General features: G+C 42.5%; 2 protein-coding genes across 6 annotated transcripts; both read right to left on the reverse strand.

Annotated features, from left to right (window-relative positions):
- Positions 1 to 301: 301 nt before the first annotated feature.
- On the reverse strand, positions 302 to 9,941 carry Mrps21 (mitochondrial ribosomal protein S21). Its single transcript, XM_074048217.1, has 2 exons — positions 9,825 to 9,941; positions 302 to 618 (listed from the first exon to the last, which is right to left on the reverse strand). Exons 1-2 carry the CDS (start codon positions 9,905 to 9,907, stop codon positions 438 to 440), a joined length of 264 nt encoding a protein of 87 aa, XP_073904318.1. The 5' UTR covers positions 9,908 to 9,941; the 3' UTR covers positions 302 to 437.
- On the reverse strand, positions 588 to 19,798 carry Ciart (circadian associated repressor of transcription). Of its 5 annotated transcripts, XM_074048203.1 has the most exons (9): positions 19,688 to 19,798; positions 18,732 to 19,136; positions 18,501 to 18,576; positions 18,235 to 18,313; positions 18,012 to 18,123; positions 15,685 to 15,874; positions 10,367 to 10,547; positions 9,825 to 9,935; positions 588 to 618 (listed from the first exon to the last, which is right to left on the reverse strand). In XM_074048203.1, exons 2-8 carry the CDS (start codon positions 19,074 to 19,076, stop codon positions 9,926 to 9,928), a joined length of 993 nt encoding a protein of 330 aa, XP_073904304.1. In that variant the 5' UTR covers positions 19,077 to 19,136; positions 19,688 to 19,798; the 3' UTR covers positions 588 to 618; positions 9,825 to 9,925. The 5 variants fall into 5 exon arrangements, with proteins under 5 accessions (XP_073904304.1, XP_073904303.1, XP_073904302.1 ...); XM_074048202.1 differs by lacking the exons at positions 588 to 618; positions 9,825 to 9,935 and adding an exon at positions 10,007 to 10,262; XM_074048201.1 differs by lacking the exons at positions 588 to 618; positions 9,825 to 9,935; positions 10,367 to 10,547 and having other exon boundaries at positions 15,231 to 15,874; positions 19,631 to 19,720.
- Between the last annotated feature and the right edge of the window lie 1,060 nt (positions 19,799 to 20,858).

Below are 20,858 nucleotides of genomic sequence, written 5' to 3' on the forward strand. Positions count from 1 at the left end.
AAGGCCTACACCTTGAGCCACTCCACCAGCCCTTTTTTGTGAAGGGTTTTTTCAAGATAGGGTCTCACAAACTATTTGCTCAGGCTGGCTTCGAACCACAATCCTACTGATCCCTGCCTCCTGAGTAGCTAGGATTATAGGCATGAGTCAATGGTCTCAGCTACTCTGTATCCTCTAAACAATAACTCCTGACTGCTGCCCTCTCCTGTATCCCCTAGCAACCACTATTATACTCCCAGACAACTTTTGGACAGTTCCTCCCCCCAACCCCACTTAATAAAAGAGAAGGTCCACTGCTGACTAATGGTATTGCTTCTATGTATTCAGGCCTTCTTGTATACATGAGTCAGTTTATTGTAGAGAAGGTAACACAAAATGGGGTTGAAGAAAGAAAAGGTAGAGGCACAAACTGGATATGCATCACCCATCCATGGGCCTCAGCAGCCCTGCCATGGATCTGCCCTATTCTTTCGCATCAAGAAGTTGATCTTTCGAGCCATTTCCATATTGTAGATCCTCCGGCAGTTTTCATAGCTCTCCCGCTGTCGCCGGCGACAAGGCTTCTCATAGTATCGTTGTCGCTTAATGTCTTCAACAAGACCATCCATGGTGAGGACTCTGTATAAAGGCAGGCAATGAGGTTAGAAGCCTGGGCTCATTACTACTCTTTTCCAATTTCACAGACTGTCAAAACTCAACTGATCAAAACCATCAGTGTCTGTAAAAATTATACTGGGAAATGGTGGCAATATGGCATTAACTGTCTACTTACAGAGGTCCCAATAAGGATTTCTAATGAAATTAAAAGCAATTATAGATGAGTGCCAGTGGCTCATGCCTGTACTCCTAGCTACTCTGGAGGCAGAGATCAGGAAGATCTCAGTTTGGAGCCAACCCTGGGGAATTAGTGTTCAAGACCTTATCTCAAAAAAACCCATCACAAAAAAGCTCTGGTGGAGTGGCTCAAGGTATAGGTCCTGAGTTCAAGCTCCAGTACCGCAAAAAAAACAAAACAAAAACATGGTTCTTGCTCTTGCAGAGTTTATGGTTAGGGTCATGTTCTCAAACTTTTTCTACTCCAACACACCTGAGGGATATGACACAGTCTCACAAGAACATGGGTTCCCTATGGCAGTGACTTTTCAACCAAGAAAGCATTTCAGAAACTACAAATGGGGCAATCCATTTGTAATTTAGAAAGAAAAAATCATTAGAGGTGATTCCTAGGCAGGTGTGGTATCAGATACCTGCAATCCAAGCACTTGAGAGCTTGAAACAGGAGGATCTCTAGTTCAGAGAGCATGACTGTCTCAAAAAAACCAGCAAAACATATATTCACAGAGAGAGAGAAGATGATTCCCACCTAGTCCATAGTGGAGAATGTAGTTCTGTCCTTACTGTGTTTAAGAATTTGGGCTGGGGGTGTGACTCAAGTGGCAAAACACCTGCATAGTAAGCATAGTCCTTGAGTTCAAATCTCATGCTCCACCCCCCACCAAAAAAAAAAAAAGAAAGAAATGATAACAGTTGAAGTCTGTAAGTCTGAGCAATATTGGGCAATTCCTTATCTAAATACAAGGAAGAGGTGGCTTTTACTGAGAGCTTTAGAATAATAGCCTCATCAATCATTTTTCCATATACAGATGCTCCAATTCCCTGAACACACTTTAGACTTTTGTTGTATTCTCAGGCTAGAACACCATCCCACCCCGTAGCTGCCAACATTCTGACTGAAATTTCTCTCAAATTTGATGCCAAGCCCAGATGCCACCTCTCTAAAATTTTCCCATCTTCTCTTCTTTTGTTTGGTGGGGGAGGACTGGGGATTGAATCCAGGGCCCTCATGTTAAGCAGGCACTCTTACCACTGAGCTGCACCCCTAGTCCTTCATCTGTCTAAAGAAAACAAGCTATTTTATTATATGTCTGCTTGGCAATTATTTCATTCTACCATTCCATTAGTTATCTACATAGATGTGTTTCTCATTAGACTGAAAATCCCTGAAGGCAGAACCCATGTTTTATTAATATTAATCTAAGTATACATTAAATTGATCCCAATCTGTTTCTTTCTTGTCCACCAATTCCTTGCAATGCAGCTTTTCACACTGGATTAATAACTTCTCTAATTCAAACTCACCTCTTTCACCTGCCTGGCAAGGAGAAATCCCTTGAGTTCAAATTTCAGTACCACCAAAACAAAAAATAAACAAAAAACCCCCACCTCACGTCTATTTTCACTGAGCCAAGATACTGTGCCTATTCTAAAACAAACCTAATCTCTAGGTTCCTAAAAACTCTGATGTAATCTACAATATGCCTTTCCCTCTCAACTTCCCATCATTTCGTCCTGGGGAGATCTGGAGACATCTTCTAGGATGCCCTCCATTCCTGGCATTGCTTACATGTCCCCATTCCTGCTTACCCTATCCTTTTACCTCATGCAACAAGTCACAAACACAACTGGAGATACGGAGGTTGAGAAATCGCTATTATAAATGAAAGAAGGAAATGGATGAAGAAAACAAAAATAAGAAAAACTACCAGCTAATTTTGTCCAGTGGGAAACCCAATTCATTGCTGCTATGTTATACCACAAAGTCCAAGATAACATCAGATTGATCATGAATTTGAAAAGAACTGGGCTTTAAGTAAATTACAAATATGAATAGACATGGGAACCACTGTCCTTTAATTTCTTCTCCCAGGCTCCTGCTGGTTAATATCAAGAATGAGGGGCTGGGAGTGGAGTGGCTCAAGTGGTAGAGCACCTGTCTAGCAAGCATGAGGCCCTAAGTTCAAACCTCAGTACAGCTCCCCCCAAAAAAATTTTTAAAAAACCCCAAAAAACAAACAAACAAAAAAGGGCTGGTGGAGTGGCTCAAGTGGTATAGCACCTGTTAGCAAGCTCAAGGCCAAGTTCAAGTCCCAATACAGCAAAAAAAAAAAAAAAAAAAAAAAAAAGAGAGGGGCTGGGGATGTAGCTCAGAGGTAGAGTGCTTGCATGAGGCCTTGGATTTGATCCCCAGCAATGCCCCCCAGTAGGGGTGTGGCTCAAGTGGTACAATGCCCACCCAGCAGGCACAAGGCCCTGAGTTCAATCCCCAATACTGCCAGGCAATAGTACACAGGACCCCATCTCCAAAAGAACCAGAGCAAAACTGGACTGGATATGTGGCTCAAGCGGTAGAGCCTCTGCTCTGCAAGCATGAAGTGCTGAGTACAAACCCCAGTCCCGTCAAAAAATAAGTAAGAATTACAAGTGTGCGACTGGTACAAAGATTAGAGAAACACTGGTATAGAAGCACACAGCAGAGGCATTTAACTGTACTCTACAATGAGAAGGTGGTTATGAAGCCTTTCTAAAGCACGAGTTATTTGAAATCTGAAGGGTAAGCAGGTTGTCCTATTTCTATTCTCTTTCTCTATACCAATTATTGTTCTAAAACATAAATCAGATCACACAGAACAGTGTAAGCCCATGATTCCTAGACTTGACTGCACATTAGAAGGCTTGAGAACAATTCTTTAATTCATTTTTGCATATAACATTATGCTTGCTAAACAGCAGATTATCAGTAAATGTATGGCAAAGGTGATGGACAAATGTTCACTGCACAAAGGACTAAGTGACCTTATGATATATGCAGTTCTTGGGGATAAATATTGAAAATGCCTCAATATTACCTTTACTAAAATGGTACATTAGAGTTTATTTTCATTTTTTTTTGCACACTGAAGTTTGAACTCAGGGACTTACATTTGCTAGGCAGGCGCTCTACCACTTCAGTCACTTCACCAGTCAGCTCATTAGAGTTCAGATAGCATTTTTGTATCCATGATCCTAATTATAATCTTATGAAATTGATTAGCTAAGTAATGTCATCTTTTTACAGATTAGGAAACTGAAATGTAGAAGGGCTGACCTGCCCAAGATCAGAAATGGAGCTAGAAGAATTCAGGTCTTTAGTGCCATGCTCTGCAATAATACTCTATCTCAAACAGAAACCACCAAGGTTCAGAAGACAAACCATTACAGTGTCCATGGGTAAAGGAAATAATGAGAAAGGGAGGAACAAGTGAGGCTCTTAAAACTAGGGTAAAGAGGAAAAAGAAAGCTGGGTATGGTGGTACATACCTGTAATCCCAGCACTTGGGATGATGAGGCAGGAGGCTCTCAAGTTTGAGGCCAGCCTGCACTAGGGCTAGGTAGCAAGATCCTGTCTCAAAAAAAAGAAATGGAAGCCAAGATGATACAGCACACTGAAGAAAGGAATGATCTAAATATCTAAGCATTTATTTCTTACTACACTGGTGTTTATTATGTTTAATGGAGGTCACCTTTTGAGCTAGACTAGTATAGTGGAGAGAATACAAAAAAAGGCCCCTGAAAGAAAAGGCAAGATTTAATACCTAATGGAAAAAAGACAAGAAGACTGAATTTGAGAGAATATAAAAAGGACAAAGACCATGGATATAAAATCATCTAGGAAGAGCCTACTGGAAAAACAAAGATAGTTTAAAATTAGGATGAAAGAAAACTGCAGGAGGAGTATCTAAACTCACATACTCCTTACCCTGATGGAGTTTCAAAACTTTGTTTTGAAAAACAAAGGTGATCATCTTACCTAGTAAATGTTTGTGTTGTAAAAGAAAAAGGCAAGAGAAGAAAGAAGAATGTAAGGATGAAGGGGAAGAATAGAAAGAATATAATGATGGAGTTAGGACACAGTGTTTCCTGGATGGTTCTAAATACTTCCAAATTGCAGACCAAATAAATTCTTCTAAGATGCCAGGTGAGGATTCCCTCTCCCTGTACCTTCTAGCCATCTAAAAAAAGCACAGATTAATTTCAAATGCTCTGAAGACCCTAAAGTAGAGGCATCCACTCAACCTCATCTCTAATAGACAAGGATGCAGGAAGACCTTTATAGGACTCAAGAAATGGGGGGGTGGGGGTGAGGTATAGCTTACTGATAGAATGCTTGCCAAGTGTGCACAAGGTCAGCTTATTTTTTATAGGGAGAGTGTTTTTAAAGATGCTTCTGCTTCCAGAGGTTGTTCAAGGACTAGTAGACCAAGAGCTTAGCGTAAACAGATCAACCTAGAGTTCCAGCGCCTGGCAACCTAACGTGAAGGAGAAACCAGCTGCCAGTTTTAGTGAAATTCAACTGATTATGTAAAAGGTTGGTGAGCTGCCTGGAGGGGAAAGCTGGGGGTGGCAGACTCACATGTCAGTATAGCCAGCCTACATCAGGACCAATGTGTATGCAAAAGGACTCAATGGGCTCAGAAGCTGACCCACCAGGAGTAAACAGGGCCAACTAGACATGCTTCCAGTGTGCCAGCCAATCACACAGGGCTTCCTAGCAACCCTGATTCTCCATCTCCTCATCTCAGGGCATCAATGAGGGCCCCTGGTTATATAACAGGCATTTTGTGGCATCTCAATTGGAAGACACATAGGCTGTTTCCTTCGTAAAACTCCCTCTGTGCTGCAAATATGGTAAAGATTTAATTTCCTTTCTTCTCTCTCTTGCTTTCCTACCTGTTGTAATTAGAGCATAGGAGACTTATTTTAAACTACCAACTATTTAGAAAGCTTAGATAAGGAAAAGCCTGAGATATGAAAGAGGTATACAGAAAAAGTGAAGAAAGAGATGATATTAGAGAAAAGCAGAAAAAAGGAAGTAAATCAGTTAGAACCATGATCACTCTGATCTCTGCCTCCTGAGTAGCTAGGATTTTTTTTTTTATCCTCTTCTTTTTTAGAAAAATCTTTTTATCCTAAAAATGCGATAAGGAGTGAATTTAAACTGACAAAATAGCCTTCCTAAAGATTACAAAAAATCATTCTCAGCCAGGCGCCTGTGGCTTACATCCATAATTCTAACTACTCAGGAGGCAGAGATCAAAAGGATTGAGGTTTGAAGCCAGCCTGGACAAACAGTTTGGGAGACCCTATCTCAAAAATATCCAACAAAAAAAAAGGACTGGTAAAATGACTCAAGTAGAAGAGTGACTGCCTAGCAAACATGAGACCAAGTTCAAACCCCAGTATCACAAAAAAAAAAAAAAAAAATCATTTTCATAAAAGCTAGCTCCTTTCAACCAATGTACTCTTACATTGGCTTCCCAGACAATCCTAGGCTCCAAGTTCCAATTTTTCAAGTTCCTAAGGAAGCCTAAGAGAGATTAAACCTCATTCACTAAGTCTCTGGGGCCTGAATTTCATTTATTTTTCTAACCATCCCTATTCTGTTCGAACTCAGGGCCTACACCTTGAGCCACTCCACCAGCCCTTTTTTGTGATTGGTTTTTTCGAGATAGGGTCTCATGAACTATTCACCCAGGCTGGCTTTGAACTGTGATCCTCCTGATTTCTGCCTCCTGAGTAGTTAGGATTATATGTGTGAGTCACCAGTGCCAGGCAACTTTGTGCTTCTTTACTAGAGTACTTAACAGAGTGCCAAGAGAACCAAGAGTTTCCAGATAAATTTAATGCATCTTCCTGGAGCATCATTCCCACTCCCTCCTCATTTTTGTGTTGTGCTAGGGATGGAACCCAGGGCCTTGGACATGTGAGGCAATCATTCTATCACTGAGCTATATTCCCAGTCCTGGAGCACCAATTTTAACTGGAATGAGGATTGGGATGCTAGCCCAGATGCAACAGCAATGAATTCTAAGTTTGTCAAAATTTTTATTTTTACTTTTTCCTATTAGTGCATATTAATTGTACAAAGGGGTTTTATTGTGATATTTCCATGCATAATGCACTTTGATCGAATCCACCCCCTCTAATACTTTCCTTATCCATCCCTGTTTAAATAATTTATTATCACCAAAAATTTTAATTAAAAAAAAAAAGTGGGGGGGAGGTAGTTTAGTGGTACAGCTCTTGCTAGCATGCATGAAGCCTTGATTCTGCATTTCCTATCGAGGCAAAACCCCTATAGTCCCTTCACTTTCCTCTGTTGTTAAGGATACTTCAGCAGTGCTGGGGACTGGTGGCCCATGCCTGTAATCCTAGCTACTCAGGAGGCAGAGATCAGGAGGACTGAGGTTTGAAGCCAGTCCAGGCAAAGTGAAAATGAGACCCTATCTGAAAAATACCAACACAGAAAAAGGGTAGGCAGAGTAGCTCAAGTGGTAGAGTATGAAGTGCCTGCCTAGGAAGTGCGAGGCCCTGAGTTCAAACCCCAATACTACCCAAAACCAAAAGGAGTTGGGGGGTTACTGCAGCAGCAAAGTTTGACAAACACTAAAGTAAGGGACGGACAAAACAAAGAGGAACATTTACATGCATTACATTGATGTGTGATGAGAGTTTCCAAAGTACCACTTTGGTAAATGCAAGGGATATACAAATGAAAAAGCATACATAGGTCACTGCCCTTAATGGTCTATAGTCTCTTACAATGATTTTCAATCCTGGCTGAACATTAAAATCTCATGGGGCATTTTGAGTCACTTTTTTTTCGGCAGTACTGGGGTTTGACCTGAGGGCCTCATGCTTGCTAGGAAGGTGCTCTACCACTCAGCCAGTCCCTCATGGGGCATTCTGAAAAATGCTGCTGCTCAGGTGCTATTCCTTAGATATTCTGATTTAGTTAAGTTAGGCTCTGGCACAAATAAGTTTTCATTTTTAAAGCCAGGAATGTGTTGCCCTCAGGAGGCTAAGGTGACAGGATCACTTGAGCCCATGAGTTTGAGTCCAGTCTCAGTAATATAGCAAGACCCTGACTCAAAAAAAGGGGGAGAAGGGGCAGAAGAACTTCAAAAGAAGTGTGAGGTTGCTGTTTAAAAAAAAGCAGAGAAAGTAAAGAAAGGCAAAGAAAGGCAGGGAGGAAGGGACCAGAGAAATTTGAAAACAGATTCCTGAGTAAGATCTGAGATAGTACCAAGCCAGAAGGTATCCATACGGACCTCTTCTGTCATTGGTTTATTTTTCCCCTCACCCACCACCACTTAGGAAGGATTTTAGATAAAAATAAAACGTAATTAGCAAAAAAGAAAAACAGGAAAAGCAAAAGCAAAAATGTAGTATTGATTAAATAAAAAATACAATGACTGAATAAAGATTCAGCCAGAAAGAGGTCAAGGGAAAGTTGGCCTTCTACTTCTGCAGACCGGGTATCAATAAAGACATAATCAACTCCTTCAGATAGGAGATTAGAAATGTATTGTTTCTTACATTGATCTTTGTTTTAAATTTTTGAAAGTGGAAATGGGGGACATATTCCATTACACAAAATGCATAAAAGGAATGAATGGTATTATTTAAAAATGAGATTAGCAATAGGCTAAACAGTCAAGGATTGGTTGCAAAGTGTCAGTCTATAAGAAAATTCATTTTAATACTAGTAGTAAATTGATTCTCATGTCAAAATAAAGTTTATTAATTATTTTCTCATTTTTTAAATTCTTCCACCACCTGATAGTCAAGGAAAATAGGAGAAAAAAATAGCTAAATTATACTCTGTCTCTCAAATAAGCAAATCACCCAAAGTAACACAAGGGAAAAAACTTCCTTATCATGACTTCCAAATTGGGGTAACAACTCACATATAATTCTTAATATGTAGCAAGCACTATCCTAGGCACTTTATCTATGAGGAAATGGAGGCAAGAGACATTAAGTAGTTTATCAGATATTATGAGGCTAGTAAGTGGCAGAGCTGGAATCTGAACCAGGAAGTCTGCACTTCTTTATTGGCTGGGGTTGGGAGGGAGGATAAACTGGGATTTTGAACTCAGGGTCTTCCACTTGTCAGGCAATGCCATACCACTTGAGCTACACCCCCAGCTTATTTCTCAAATAGGGCTTCATGATTTTCACCTGGACTGATCTCAACCATAATCCTCTTCCTTCTAATGCCTCCAGTGTAGCTGGTACTCCAGGTGTGAACCACCACACTTAGCTCGTTTGTTTGTTGAGATGGGGTCTTGGTAACTCTCTGCACAGGTGGCCTGGAACCTCAGGTCTCTGCTTCCTAAGTAGCTGGGATTACAAGCCACCATATCTGGATTTCAAATAAGGATTCTTAACCAGAAAAAGGCTGTCAAAGACCTCTTCATTTTTACAAAAGGTAGCAAATAATCTAGTAATATGGAACAAAGAATACTGCACTAAAAGATGTGTGCTTGTTAGAAGCATGGCTCAAGTGGTAGAGCTCCTGCCAAAAAAAAAAAAAAGGAAAAGATCTCTGCTTGCCAGGTGCACTTCTGTAATCCCAACACTCAGAGAAGTGGAGGCAGGAGGATTTCAAGTTCTAGGGCAGCCTGGGCTACACAGCAAGACTCTGCTTCAACAAAACTAAAACAAAGCAAAATGTGTGCTTAAGGGGTCAGTGGTAGAACATTTGCGTAATATGTGCATGACCCTAGGATCAATCCCCAGCACCACAAAAACGAAGTGTGCTTTCTGCTCCTCTACACCATTTAATAATTAAATGACCCAAGAAATTTAATTTAATCAATCTTTGTAGGCTTCCCTTTCTTGTGAAATAAGCTACTACATTGAAAGCTTTAAGGCAGACAGCCAGCACATATAACTCTTAAGATCTCTTTTCTATATACAATTCTTGAATAATTCAACTCGCCACACATTTGTTTTTCCAAACCCTGCTTCACACTGAGGAGAAAAAATGATGAAGGAGGCATTTCAGAAAATCAAATTCTTGCAACCGGTGAGAAAGCAAGCTAAGAAATTTCAAAAGAGTAAACATTTGACCTGGCACTGGTTTGAGAACAGTCGAAGGCAAGTGGAGAGAGAATAACCACGGCACTTCCCAGAAAATTGGTCTTTTCCTTTACGATTACCTGTTTAGGGTTCTGTAAGCGCCTTCCACGTTTCCTTCCTGTACCATAACTGTCCTAGCAATGAACTTCAGATGTCTTGCCATGACCTTGGATTTAAGTCTTCACTCTGACCTACAGGGTGAAGTAGAAAGGGCGAGGAAAGCACAGAGACCAGGTAAGAAAAAGAAACACGACAGCATACACACGTTAACGATCATTTTATTCAATGTCTGTTAATGGAACGTGGGAGTCTTCCTATCTTAGAAAGTACAAGCGAATCGGTAAAGACTCCCTTGTCCAAAAAAAAAAAAAACACCACAGAAGACTCCGTTGTCCTCTAGCACAGGAAGAAAAGAGACGGTAGCCAGGCGTCACCACCTAGATGCATTTTCCGGCGGCGGAAGACTGGAGCTGCAGGGACGCGCCGCAGGGTCCCCCCTCGCCCCAGGAGGATTTAGACTGCCAATTGGAAAATGAGTCTTGGTCCAGTCTTTAAGGAAAGGGCGACAGAACCCAAACCTGCCCTCCCGCCACGCCCGCCTTTTTTCCCAGCCTTTCCTCACCCGGCGCCCTCCGGACTCAATTGACACGAAGCCCGCTCGCGACCGGAAGAGGAAGTGACGCAATCCCAGCGCTGCGCAAAGACATCTGGGCCGAGGGGGGAAACGGTGCGTGGAAACCATAAGAATGTTCTTTTTGTTCTTGGTGGGAAGCTGCTGCTTGCCCCGGGGCTGGATTTTACACCTGACAAAGCAAAAACTACTCGTTGACTCACGTTCCGCCGAAACAGCTTCCTTGCCTTCCTACGGATTCGCAATCCTGGGGCCTCTGAGGTCAGCCCTATTCCATACCCCTTAATCCTATTAAGCCCTTAACAGCTATTTCTTTTTCTGGACGGAAAGTAAGAGAAATAGGCAACAGTTCCTGAGCATGCTTCCTGTTTTCTCTTTGGAAAAGACACAGATCTGCTTCCCGGATGAAAAACAGCTCCACATCCCTCCTCTGCCTAAAAACTAAGGAAAAGAAATGAACATACAGTGAGTTTTCTGTAACATCTTCCTAGCCATTTCTCTATAGTCTTTCACCATAAAGTGAACTCACTAAAGACATGGGAAACGCCTTAGGGACTTAGAATCAAAGACTTTTCTGTCAGCTTTGCTATTTGCCTCCTAGCAAGAGCTGGTAGAAATATCTCCTTTTCTTTTTTCATTTTTATTTCTTCCACACTGTTGAGTCATTCTTTATTCTACACATCCGTTTATGGTTGCTCATATAAGTTCAGATACAATGGCTACAGAAAAATGCACCTCCCCTAGGACACACAGATGCATCCTCATGGGTTATGCTAACAAGAACTCACAAAAAACTTAAGCCAGCCTCATAGTAAGCCAGGTCCAAAGTACCAAAATAGAGCTAGAATGGGACATTATTATGCTTACAAACAAACTTTACTAAATGTCTATCCCATGCTAGGGTCTGTTGATACCATTCCAGTGCCTCTTGCACCACTAAATGACAATGTATAGACATTAAAAAAAAATAGTAAAACAAGGTAGGGTGTAATAAAGTGCAAAATAAATTATATTGACAACAGCATAATATGGTAGAAAGGCACTGGATTAGAAGTCAGGAGGTCTGGGTTGTATCCCAGTTCTGATACTTATCAGGTATATGACTTTGAACAAGTCACTTAAACCAAGGGTCTGCAAACTAGTGCCTGCAAATCAATCCATTTCCACCCCTGTGTTTGTAAATAAAAGTGTTGGAACACAGTCATGCTCATTTGTTTATTAGATATGGCTGTTTGAGGCTACAATGGCAGAGCCAGGTAGGGAAAATGGATATACGGCCTAAACCTAAAATACTTACTATGCAGCCCTTGCCAGATTTAAACTCTCAATTTATTTCTTCATCTGTAAAATGGCAGTAATATATACCCTGTTGATCTAAAAAAATTTGTTATGTCTATCAAGTAAGGTAAAAATACAAATAATTTTGAAAGGAATAGGGAAAGTAGCATTTTTGAATGCCTACTACATACCAAACCCTATACTAGGTGTTTTATGCATACAATCCCATTTGATGTAGTAAAAGGCTAAAGACTAAACCTATACAACATGTTTAACAGAAAGACTGATGGGGAGAAGGACTTAAGTTAGTCATTGAATGAAAAGTAGGGTTTAGGATTAACAGAGACAGAAAAGGTTGGGCAAAGTGAACATCATGAACAAGAGTTTTGAGGCAAAAAGGCTTTCAGTATTGGGAATGAATTTGAAAACTGCAATAGAAGGAAAGGGAAGAAGAAGCAGAGGGAGAAAGCCAGTGACTAAAGATTTTGGACTTTCTTCTTATGGCAGTGGGGAGCCACTGAAGGATTTAAAGAGAAAACAGCATGCAGGGTCTAAGGGCATGGTTCAGTTGGTAGAGCGCCTGCCTAGCAAGTGCAAGACCCTGAGTTCATAAACCAGTACAAAAAAAAAGTCAGAAAATGACATGCAAAGCACTGTTCTAGGAAAATCACAATCTGGTTATAAGTGTGAAAGAATTAGAGGTAAGAGAATCTATTGCCAGCAAATGTCTAGACCAGAATGGTGGTGGTGGAATGACTAAGAAAAAAATGAATTTTAAGAGACATTCCAAATAAAGAAAAAAAAAAGGATTTGGTGACCACATGCCCCCAAGTTTTAAGCTGAGTTATCTAGAAAAATATTGGGGAAAGAAAGATTTAAACACCATTAAAAAGGGCTGGAGGCATGGCTCAAGTGAAAAGGAGGCCTTGAGATCAATCCCTACTACTACCCCGCCCCCCAAAAAAAAATGATAGCACTAACAGAAGAGGGACTAAACATGGAGATCAGGACATGTTTGAAGTATAATTTCATTGGTCATCCCTGGAAAAAACACTAGACTGGAAACCAAAAGTACTGTACCATACATTATGTTGGCTTGGACAAATCACCTAAGTTTCCTCATGTATAAATAAAGCTGTTGGGTAGAATTAGATACAAAAAAGTGTATCTTTTTTCAGAAATACTGAAATTTTCAATAATTTTTTTTTTGTGTCAGTGATATATAAATAAACTTCCTTAGCAGAAATGTATACCTTGCTGGCGGAGTGGCTCAAGCAGCACAGTGCCTGCCGAGCAAGTGGGAGGCCCTGAGTTAAGCCCCAGTACCAACAACTACAACAAAAAACAAGCCAGGCGCTGGTGGCTCACACCTGTAATCCTGTCTATTCAGGAGGCAGAGATCAGGAAGATTGCAGTTCTTTGAAGCCAGCCCAGGCAAATAGTTTTCGAGACCCTGTCTTGAAAAAAAGCCATCACAAAAAAGGGCTGGTGCAGTGGCTCAAGGTGTAGACCCTAAGTTCAAATCCTAGTGCTGCAAAAATAAATAAATAAATGTATGCCTTTCAGGGGAAAGGTTAATACTGGAGATGAAGGTTTAGCAGTCATCTAAATTGAGGCACTAATTAAAGCCACAAAAGAAAAATGAAACTGTTGTGGAAAGAATGTAGTCAAAGAGAAAGGCCAAGGCCTGAGATAGGGGAACCCCTATACTCTGGTGTAGGCAAAAGTGGAGTCATTTAGAGATCTAAAAGTTGCTGCCAGTTAGGTAAGAGGAGAATGAGGATAGTGTACTGTCATGGGATCCAAGGGAGGAGAATTTCAGTAAGCATCGTGGAGTGTCAAATGATACAGAGAACATGAAGTTCTCTTGGTAAAGGGTACTTCTTGGTTAGCTATTGATTAGGTGCAAACTACAGTATAATACTGACTTTGTGGGCTCATTAGTGACTTTGGAAGATGTAACAAAGTGAAGGCTAAGCTGCATAGGGTTAAGGATCAAGTAGTAGAAAAGAACCAGAAAGACTACTCTCAAGAATTATGAGCCAGGCTCCTCATGCCTGTATTCCTAGCTACATGAGAGTCTGAGATCAGGAGGATTGTGGTTTGAAGCCAGCCTGGGAAAACAGTTTGTGAGACCCCATCTCCAGAATAACCAGAGCAACATGGAAGTGTGGCTCAAGTAGTATAGTGTCTGCTTTACAAGTGCAAAGCCCTGAGTTCAAATTCCAGTCCTACCCACACTTGTAAAAAAAAAAAAAAAAAGGTATGGAGAGGGCTGATGATAGAGCATTTGCCTAGCATGCATGAGACCCAGGGTCTTATCCTGAGGAGAAAAAAAGAATTATGGAGAAAAAGAACGAGCATTATCAGGCTTAAGAGACATTTTCAAGGAGATGAGACCTGATCACACTGATAGGGGAAAGGGGAAATACATGGTGCAGCAAATTTCATAAGTAAAAGGCAATAAAAAAGAAAACTGGAGAGGTTCGCCTTAAAAAGGAAGTCGTATTTTTCTGAAATGCAGGGAGACAATTATTCATTGAGAACAAAGGGCTTGAAAAATGGGAGAAAGATGTCTGATTAGCTGTGAGAAACATGCTAAGAAGCCAGTAAGTAATGACTAAGATGACAGACTAGTCTGATACCATGCAGAGGCTTCAGATGGGAGAGGAAATGGTTTTAGTGGAAACTGGGACAAATCAGAAAAAAGAGTAGTACACAGAGAAGATGGAAATAGATACATTCGTGGACCTCATTTTTGTGTCCTGGTAACACTGAGCTGCTTTCCTTAGTCTAGCTTACATCTAGCAGTTGTACCTTTTTGAATAAAGATACAGTCCAGTGTCTCAGAGGGTATCTCCCCACCTGACTCAGACAATTCTAGGGTACCCCACCCTCTTCAAAACTGGCAACCCCACCCATGCACCAGTGGCTCAGGTCTGTAATGTTAGCTACTCAGGAGGTAGAGATCAGGAGGATGGAGGTTCAAGGCCAGTCCCAGGCAAATAGTTTGTGAGACCCCATCTCAAAAATACACAACACAAAAACAGCACAGTTGCTCCGGTGGTAGAGTGCCTACCTAGCAAGTGTGAGGCTCTGAGTTCAAATCCCAGTACCACCAGGAAAAAAAACAAAAAACAAAAACCTGGCAACCCCAGTAGCTGTTTTGGCTCATTTTGTCCGTCTTCTGGCAGCAGGAGGTTACATATGTACTTACCCACAAGCATCAACAGCTCTCATCAAAGCAAACAGCTAACCCAGAGCAGAAGAACCTGCTAGTCTGGGCCAGCTGGAATATTACATGGAGGAGAGACACAAAGGAAAAGGTACTGGTCTCTAAGCCTGAACTACAAAATAAACTCAACTCTGAACCCTATAACATTTTCCAAGGATATTCCCTAGTAAAATAGCAGCAAAAGTCATTTTACTTCTCACAGAATTCATGTTGTCCCATCCAGACTAACTTGGTAGAATGGAATTTGTGTTCATAAACATCATCTTTTCTGCAGCTCAGAGGATAAAGATTGGTATTTGAGACAGAAAGTTAGCCCAATCAACAAAGTGTTTAGGTAAAAAAAAAAAAAAAAAAAGCTTTAATCTGAAAGGATTTATCTTCCTTCAACACAAATGCACACATTAAAAGTAAAAAATACATAAACATATATTTACACAAACTGGTCAGTTGCACAGCCTGGGTTAGGGACTGAGGAGACGGGCATTGGGAACAACTGGAGGATGACTTCTTATCTGTTCTAGGTGCTCTGTGGTCATCTCTCTGGCCATGGTGGGTAGACCAGGAGGGGATAAAGTGCAGCTCCAGTCTGATGACAGAGTTACCGGCAAACTGTGACAACGAGGCCCCTCTCCAGATAGTTTCTTAAGATCACCAGGGATTACAGAAGACACTGTAGTAGGTGGGACTAGAGTGGGTGGGGCAGAATGGGCAAAAGGCTGTGCTCCATGCTGGAGGAACAGGATAACACCAATGCTGGTTCTAGTGCCTGAGGGCCCATGGCTAATGGAGATGGTACCTGGGGAACCAAGAGGGGGGTTGCAAATTGGAGTAGTGTGGATCCAGGTGAGGTTCATAGCTGGCCATTGTGTAAAGTGCCAAGGCTGGTTTGGTTTGAAAACTAAATGTCCTAGCTGTGTCTGGTCCATCTTTTCCACAGGAGGTGCAGGGGAAGAAGGAGTTGAATCACTGTGGTGGCTTGGAAAATGCTAGGGAGAGGAAGCAATGAGAAAAACCAAAAACAAAACTGTTAAGAAAGCTTTCAGAGCTGGGTGCTGGTGGCTTATGCTTGTAATCCTACATACTCAGGAGGCAGAGATCAGGAGGACCAAGGTTCAAAGCTAGCCTGGGCAAATAGTTTGTGAGACCCTATATTGAAAAAAACCCATCACAAAAAAGGGCTGGTGGAGTGGCTCAAGGTGTAGGCCCTGAGTTCAAACCCCAGTACTGCAAAAAAAAAAAAAAAAAAGCTTAACTCCACCTAGCTGCTTAGACCTTTGCTTTCCTCAGGAACTCAGTTTGCAATGCAAACATACCTTGTTTTGTGCAATAGATATGTTCTTGCCAGATCATGATTTAGTACAGTTTTTAGTAATCAAGTAATATGTATTCAACAAAGAATTGAGGGCCAACTATGTGTCATACACCATATTAGGCACTGAATATTCAAAAATGAGAAGAATAAAAGAATCCTATAGGTTCTATTTATAAAATTATTCTTTTTGAATTTCTTTAAAGAAAAGTCTTTTCTTTTTTGGCAGTACTAGGGGTTAAACTCAGGATCTCACACTTGCTAGGCAGGTGCTCTACCACTTGAGCCACATTGCCAGCCAAGAAAAATCTATTTTTTGTAGTGTTAGGAAATCAAACCCAGGACCTCATACATGCTAGGAACACACTCCACCACTGAGCTATACGCCCCCAGCCAGAGAAGTCTATTTTTAATTGGAGTCATCTTTTCCCATTTTCTGTATTTTAAATACTTTTTAGTTTTCTAAGACAGTGTTTTCCTATGTAGCTCAGGATAGCCCCAACTTAAGATTCTCCTGCCTCAGGCTCCCAAATTCTAGGATTACAGGCGTGAACGACCACACATGACTGTATTTTAAACTTTTAACAATATGTTAAGTGTTTTTTTTTGTTTGTTTGTTTTTTGTGGCAGAACTGGGGTTTGAATTAGGGCTTCGCACTTGTAAAGCAGGTACTCTACTGCTTGAGCCGCACTTCTAGTCCAGTTTTTGCTCTGGTTATTTTGGAGATGGGGGTCTCATGAACTATTTTCCAAGGCTGGCCTCAAATCACGATCCTCCTGATCTCAGCCTCCCAAGTACTAGAATTACACGCATGAACCACAGGTGCTTAGCTTGAGTGGGTTTTTGAGACAGGGTGTCACTCAGTACCTCAAGCTAGCTGGAACTTGTTATATAGCTCAGGCTGGCCTCAAACTCATGATCCTCCTAATTGCTGGTTTTGATTTTTTTTGTGGTGCTGGTACTGAACCCAGGACATTGCACATTAGGCAAGAGTTTTATCACTGAGCTGTATCCCCACACCTTAAGTTTGTTGGTAGTTTTTTTTTTTTTTTTCAGTACTGGGGTTTGAACTCGGGGCATTCTGCCACTTGAACCACACCTCTAGCCTCTCTTAAGTTCTTTATCAAGTATAAACTAATATGCAGGCAAAATCCTGCTGCTTATTTTTAATCAATTATTTTCACAGCACTAATAACTACGGTTGACTGAAAACAAGGATAGGTCATTATGTACAAGAGGCTCCCCTCTCCCCATTACTTGAATGCCATGTAAATATCCTATTATTTGAAGGCACAGCAAATAGGTCACCTGCATACCAGGTCTAAATCGCTCTACCCTATAGATGTCCCATGGGTGCCCTCTCCCTGACTCCCAGAGAGAGGGTTTGGCACAAGTTTACTTGGACAGGAGTCAACAGATGGACAAGAGAATGGTTTTGGGGCAATAAGAAAGGATTTTAAGAGAAAAGTTGAGGCCTCTTCCTGCATGTATCATTTGGCCAGGTAAAAAGCCTTCTGTATCCATGCAGAAAGCAGCCTTCTGTATGTATGTAGACAGGCTGCAATGCAAGGGATAGGACTAAACTTCATGGAGTTGTGCCAGGTATCCAAACAAAATAGAACAAAAAAAAAAAATTTAGGCAAGACAAATCTAGAAATCAAGACAATGCAGGAGGTTTAGGCATTCCCTGCCCTGAAAAGAAACTTGAAAAGATCCAGAGCAAAATGGAAGGGGGGGAATAACACATTTCTATATGCATAATTCACTTCCTGGATTATTCTCCCACCTCTGCCTCAGGTTTTTAAGTTCTTACCTTGATCAGTTGATGTTTGCTACTTCCCAGTGATGCCTTCTGGGCAGTGATATGAGGAAACCAAATCTTTAACATCCCTTCTACTTGTAGCAGAGTCCCTAGATAACGCTCTCTGTGAAAAGCACATTTTAAAAGAACCATTAAAAATGTGAAAAGAGCAACAAGCTATGACTTTAGAGATCTCCTTTTATGAGGTACTGACAAAAGAACTAGAGGGACTTACCCCATCTGTGGCTTCTGCAAAACACCTACAATTCGCTGAATCCTGTCCATTGCCACACTCTGCTGGAAACTGCTCAGTCCTGGGTCACAGAGACAGAAAGATTAAGGATTGAGATCCAAGAGGAAAGACAGAAGGGGTTTAAAACTGATTCACTTAATGAAATTAAGTTACAGAGTTAAAAAAGGAATAATCTAGGCCCCAAAGAGTTAAAAGACCTAAGAATTTGAAAGAGAAATCTAACCAAAAAGAAAGTATTCAGTAATTACCTCTCTCAAAGCGACCCATCTTCAACCCATTCAGAAGGTCTGTGAGGGGCCGTATGAAACCTTGGAGCTCTTTACACTGTAGGAAAAAAGCACAAATGCTATAAGAACACTAAAACTGCCCACACCAGTAATGATTCCAGTTCTGGAGCCAATACTGTCTTCTTAGGTCTGTATCAACCAGTTAGGTGTTTAGCTCTACAGCAGTGTTTCTTCTTCTCTGCTTTCTCTTACCTTCTGAGCAAAGAGCAGGTCTCCCTCTGTGGTACAACCTTGGATGTTTAGACTGGTCTCCAATTCACCAGCTCTTGTTCTTTTGACCCCAGATCCTCGCTGTTCCGAGTGAGATGCTGTATGTTGGTTACCGGAAACCTTGGTTCGATGCCTGCATCGGATAGGACCCGGACTGGACCGGGAACCTCCCCTTTGCCCAACAGTGTCTGGCCTGGGCCCATGGGCGCCCTTGTCCTCCCTCTCACTATCGGAGGGAAAGCCAAAGTCACTGTTCACTGGGGAGGTAGAAAAAGAGGGAGAGAGAGAGTAGGAGGAATAAGAAGAAACGCTAGATGGAGAATCCATAGGTCCAGAAGCAGGGGCTGGAGAGCAGCTCCTGTAGTACCCAAAGATCGGAACCTGCAACTGAAGAGCAAAGCGAGAGAGTTTGGACTAGGAGACTGGGGTGTACTGCACGGGCTAACACCCCCTTTTCCCATCCCCAAAAGAAAAAAAAATCATCTCCCCCACCCCCTAAAAAACTGGGACTGCCTCTCTGGTTTCTGTATAGTAGCTCTTGGCCTGACATAGCCTCTGTTCGTTCCTCCCTCTGTTCCGAGTAAATACCTAACTTGACACCTTCCCTTCGGCCCGCTGTTCACCTCAGCAGTTCGTTTCCCAGCCTGACCCCATAGTCAGCGTATCTACCTGAGGCCCCCGCCACGCCACAAGCTAGCGGTAAATCCCCGCACCCAAACCCACCTAGGTACCCCTAAAGGGACCGCCCACATGCAGACCGGCCTCCAGCCCTTTTCCAATCTCATGATCAAGATTTCTGTGCTGGTACCTCTGTGATCAAGTCTGCCAGGTGATGCAATCCCTCCCAACACCAAGATCTGTGTGCAGTCCTCCAAACCCACCCTCTCTGAGTCCAGTTCTCCGCAGCGGCTCGCTTTCAGGCTGCTGAGTCTCCTTACCTGTGTCAGTCAGCTCAGCTAGGTTCGGTCTCCAACTCCTTCGGTCTCTCCCTGTCTCGGCTACCCACCTCCGCCTCACTCTCTGTGGGTCCCGCCCCTTCCCCCTCCCAAACACGTGCGGCTCGGCACGTGCCTCCCCCTGCGTACACAGATCTCCAGTTGTCATTGGTTAGTTAGAAGCTAACACGTGACTCTCAATACAGAAGTTCACAACCCATTTGCTACAGCACACAGGGGCTCGGCTAATAGAGAAGCGGCCATGTGATGATTGGCTGGAAGGAAAGCATTCCGTGCTCCGCCCCTACATGCGGCTGCGGGAGAGGACCCGGTGATGAGAAAAGGAGGAGGATGAAAAAAAAGAGTGAAAAAGAAGGAAGGGGAGGAAAAGGGCGGAGCCCGTGGCCTTAAATAGGATGGTGATGCGCGGGAGACACACGGCTCCAGTGTTCAGAGAGTGGCAGTATGACTGGAGGCGCGTGCCTTGGGACGTGGGAACTCGGGTTCCGCCTTCCGAGCTAACCCGTCTGCCTCTTTGAGCGCCTCTGCTCACGAGCTCAGCACGTGGAAACCATCAGCAAGTTGGGTCTGCAACGTGTGTGGGAGAATGGATGTGTGACACTGTGTATCCGGTCCCTATCTCCGCGGCCCAACCCTCGTGACTCTCCGGCTTCTGTTTCACCCTCCCCTTCTCTTCTCCAAGCTGGGCGCCGCCTGCCCTGTAGGGTGAGGAGGGTGGGGACTGCGGCCGAGAACACCGCGTCCTCTCCTGGGCTCCCGCTGGGGCGGCTCCTCCAGCCCTTTCCTTACATAACCTGCCACGCACGTTACTAGCTCAGATGCCAACCCGCCAAGACTCCAGAGGTCAAAGCCGAACTCGGTTGTTCTGACTTTTCTGCCCAGGCTTTTTTGAGCCTATGCCCTGAAGTCTCTGATTCTGAGCACCGCGCACAGAGTAGGGTAGGTCCCTGATCTCCTAGGTCCGGCTTCAGTTACTTTGTCTCTGGAGAAGATTTAAAAGAACTTTGAAGGAGGAAGTCCAGAATTTATAGAATCTCAAAGAGAGCCGAGACGTTATTGTTCGTTGTCCATTGCAATATTTATAGAGAACGATGGAGAAAGGGAGCCCGATCCAGAGACTGTGTGTAGGGTGGTTGAAATTATGACATGGGAG

The sequence above is a fragment of the Castor canadensis genome, chromosome 11 (assembly GCF_047511655.1).
Source record: "Castor canadensis chromosome 11, mCasCan1.hap1v2, whole genome shotgun sequence".
Taxonomy (NCBI): domain Eukaryota; kingdom Metazoa; phylum Chordata; class Mammalia; order Rodentia; family Castoridae; genus Castor; species Castor canadensis.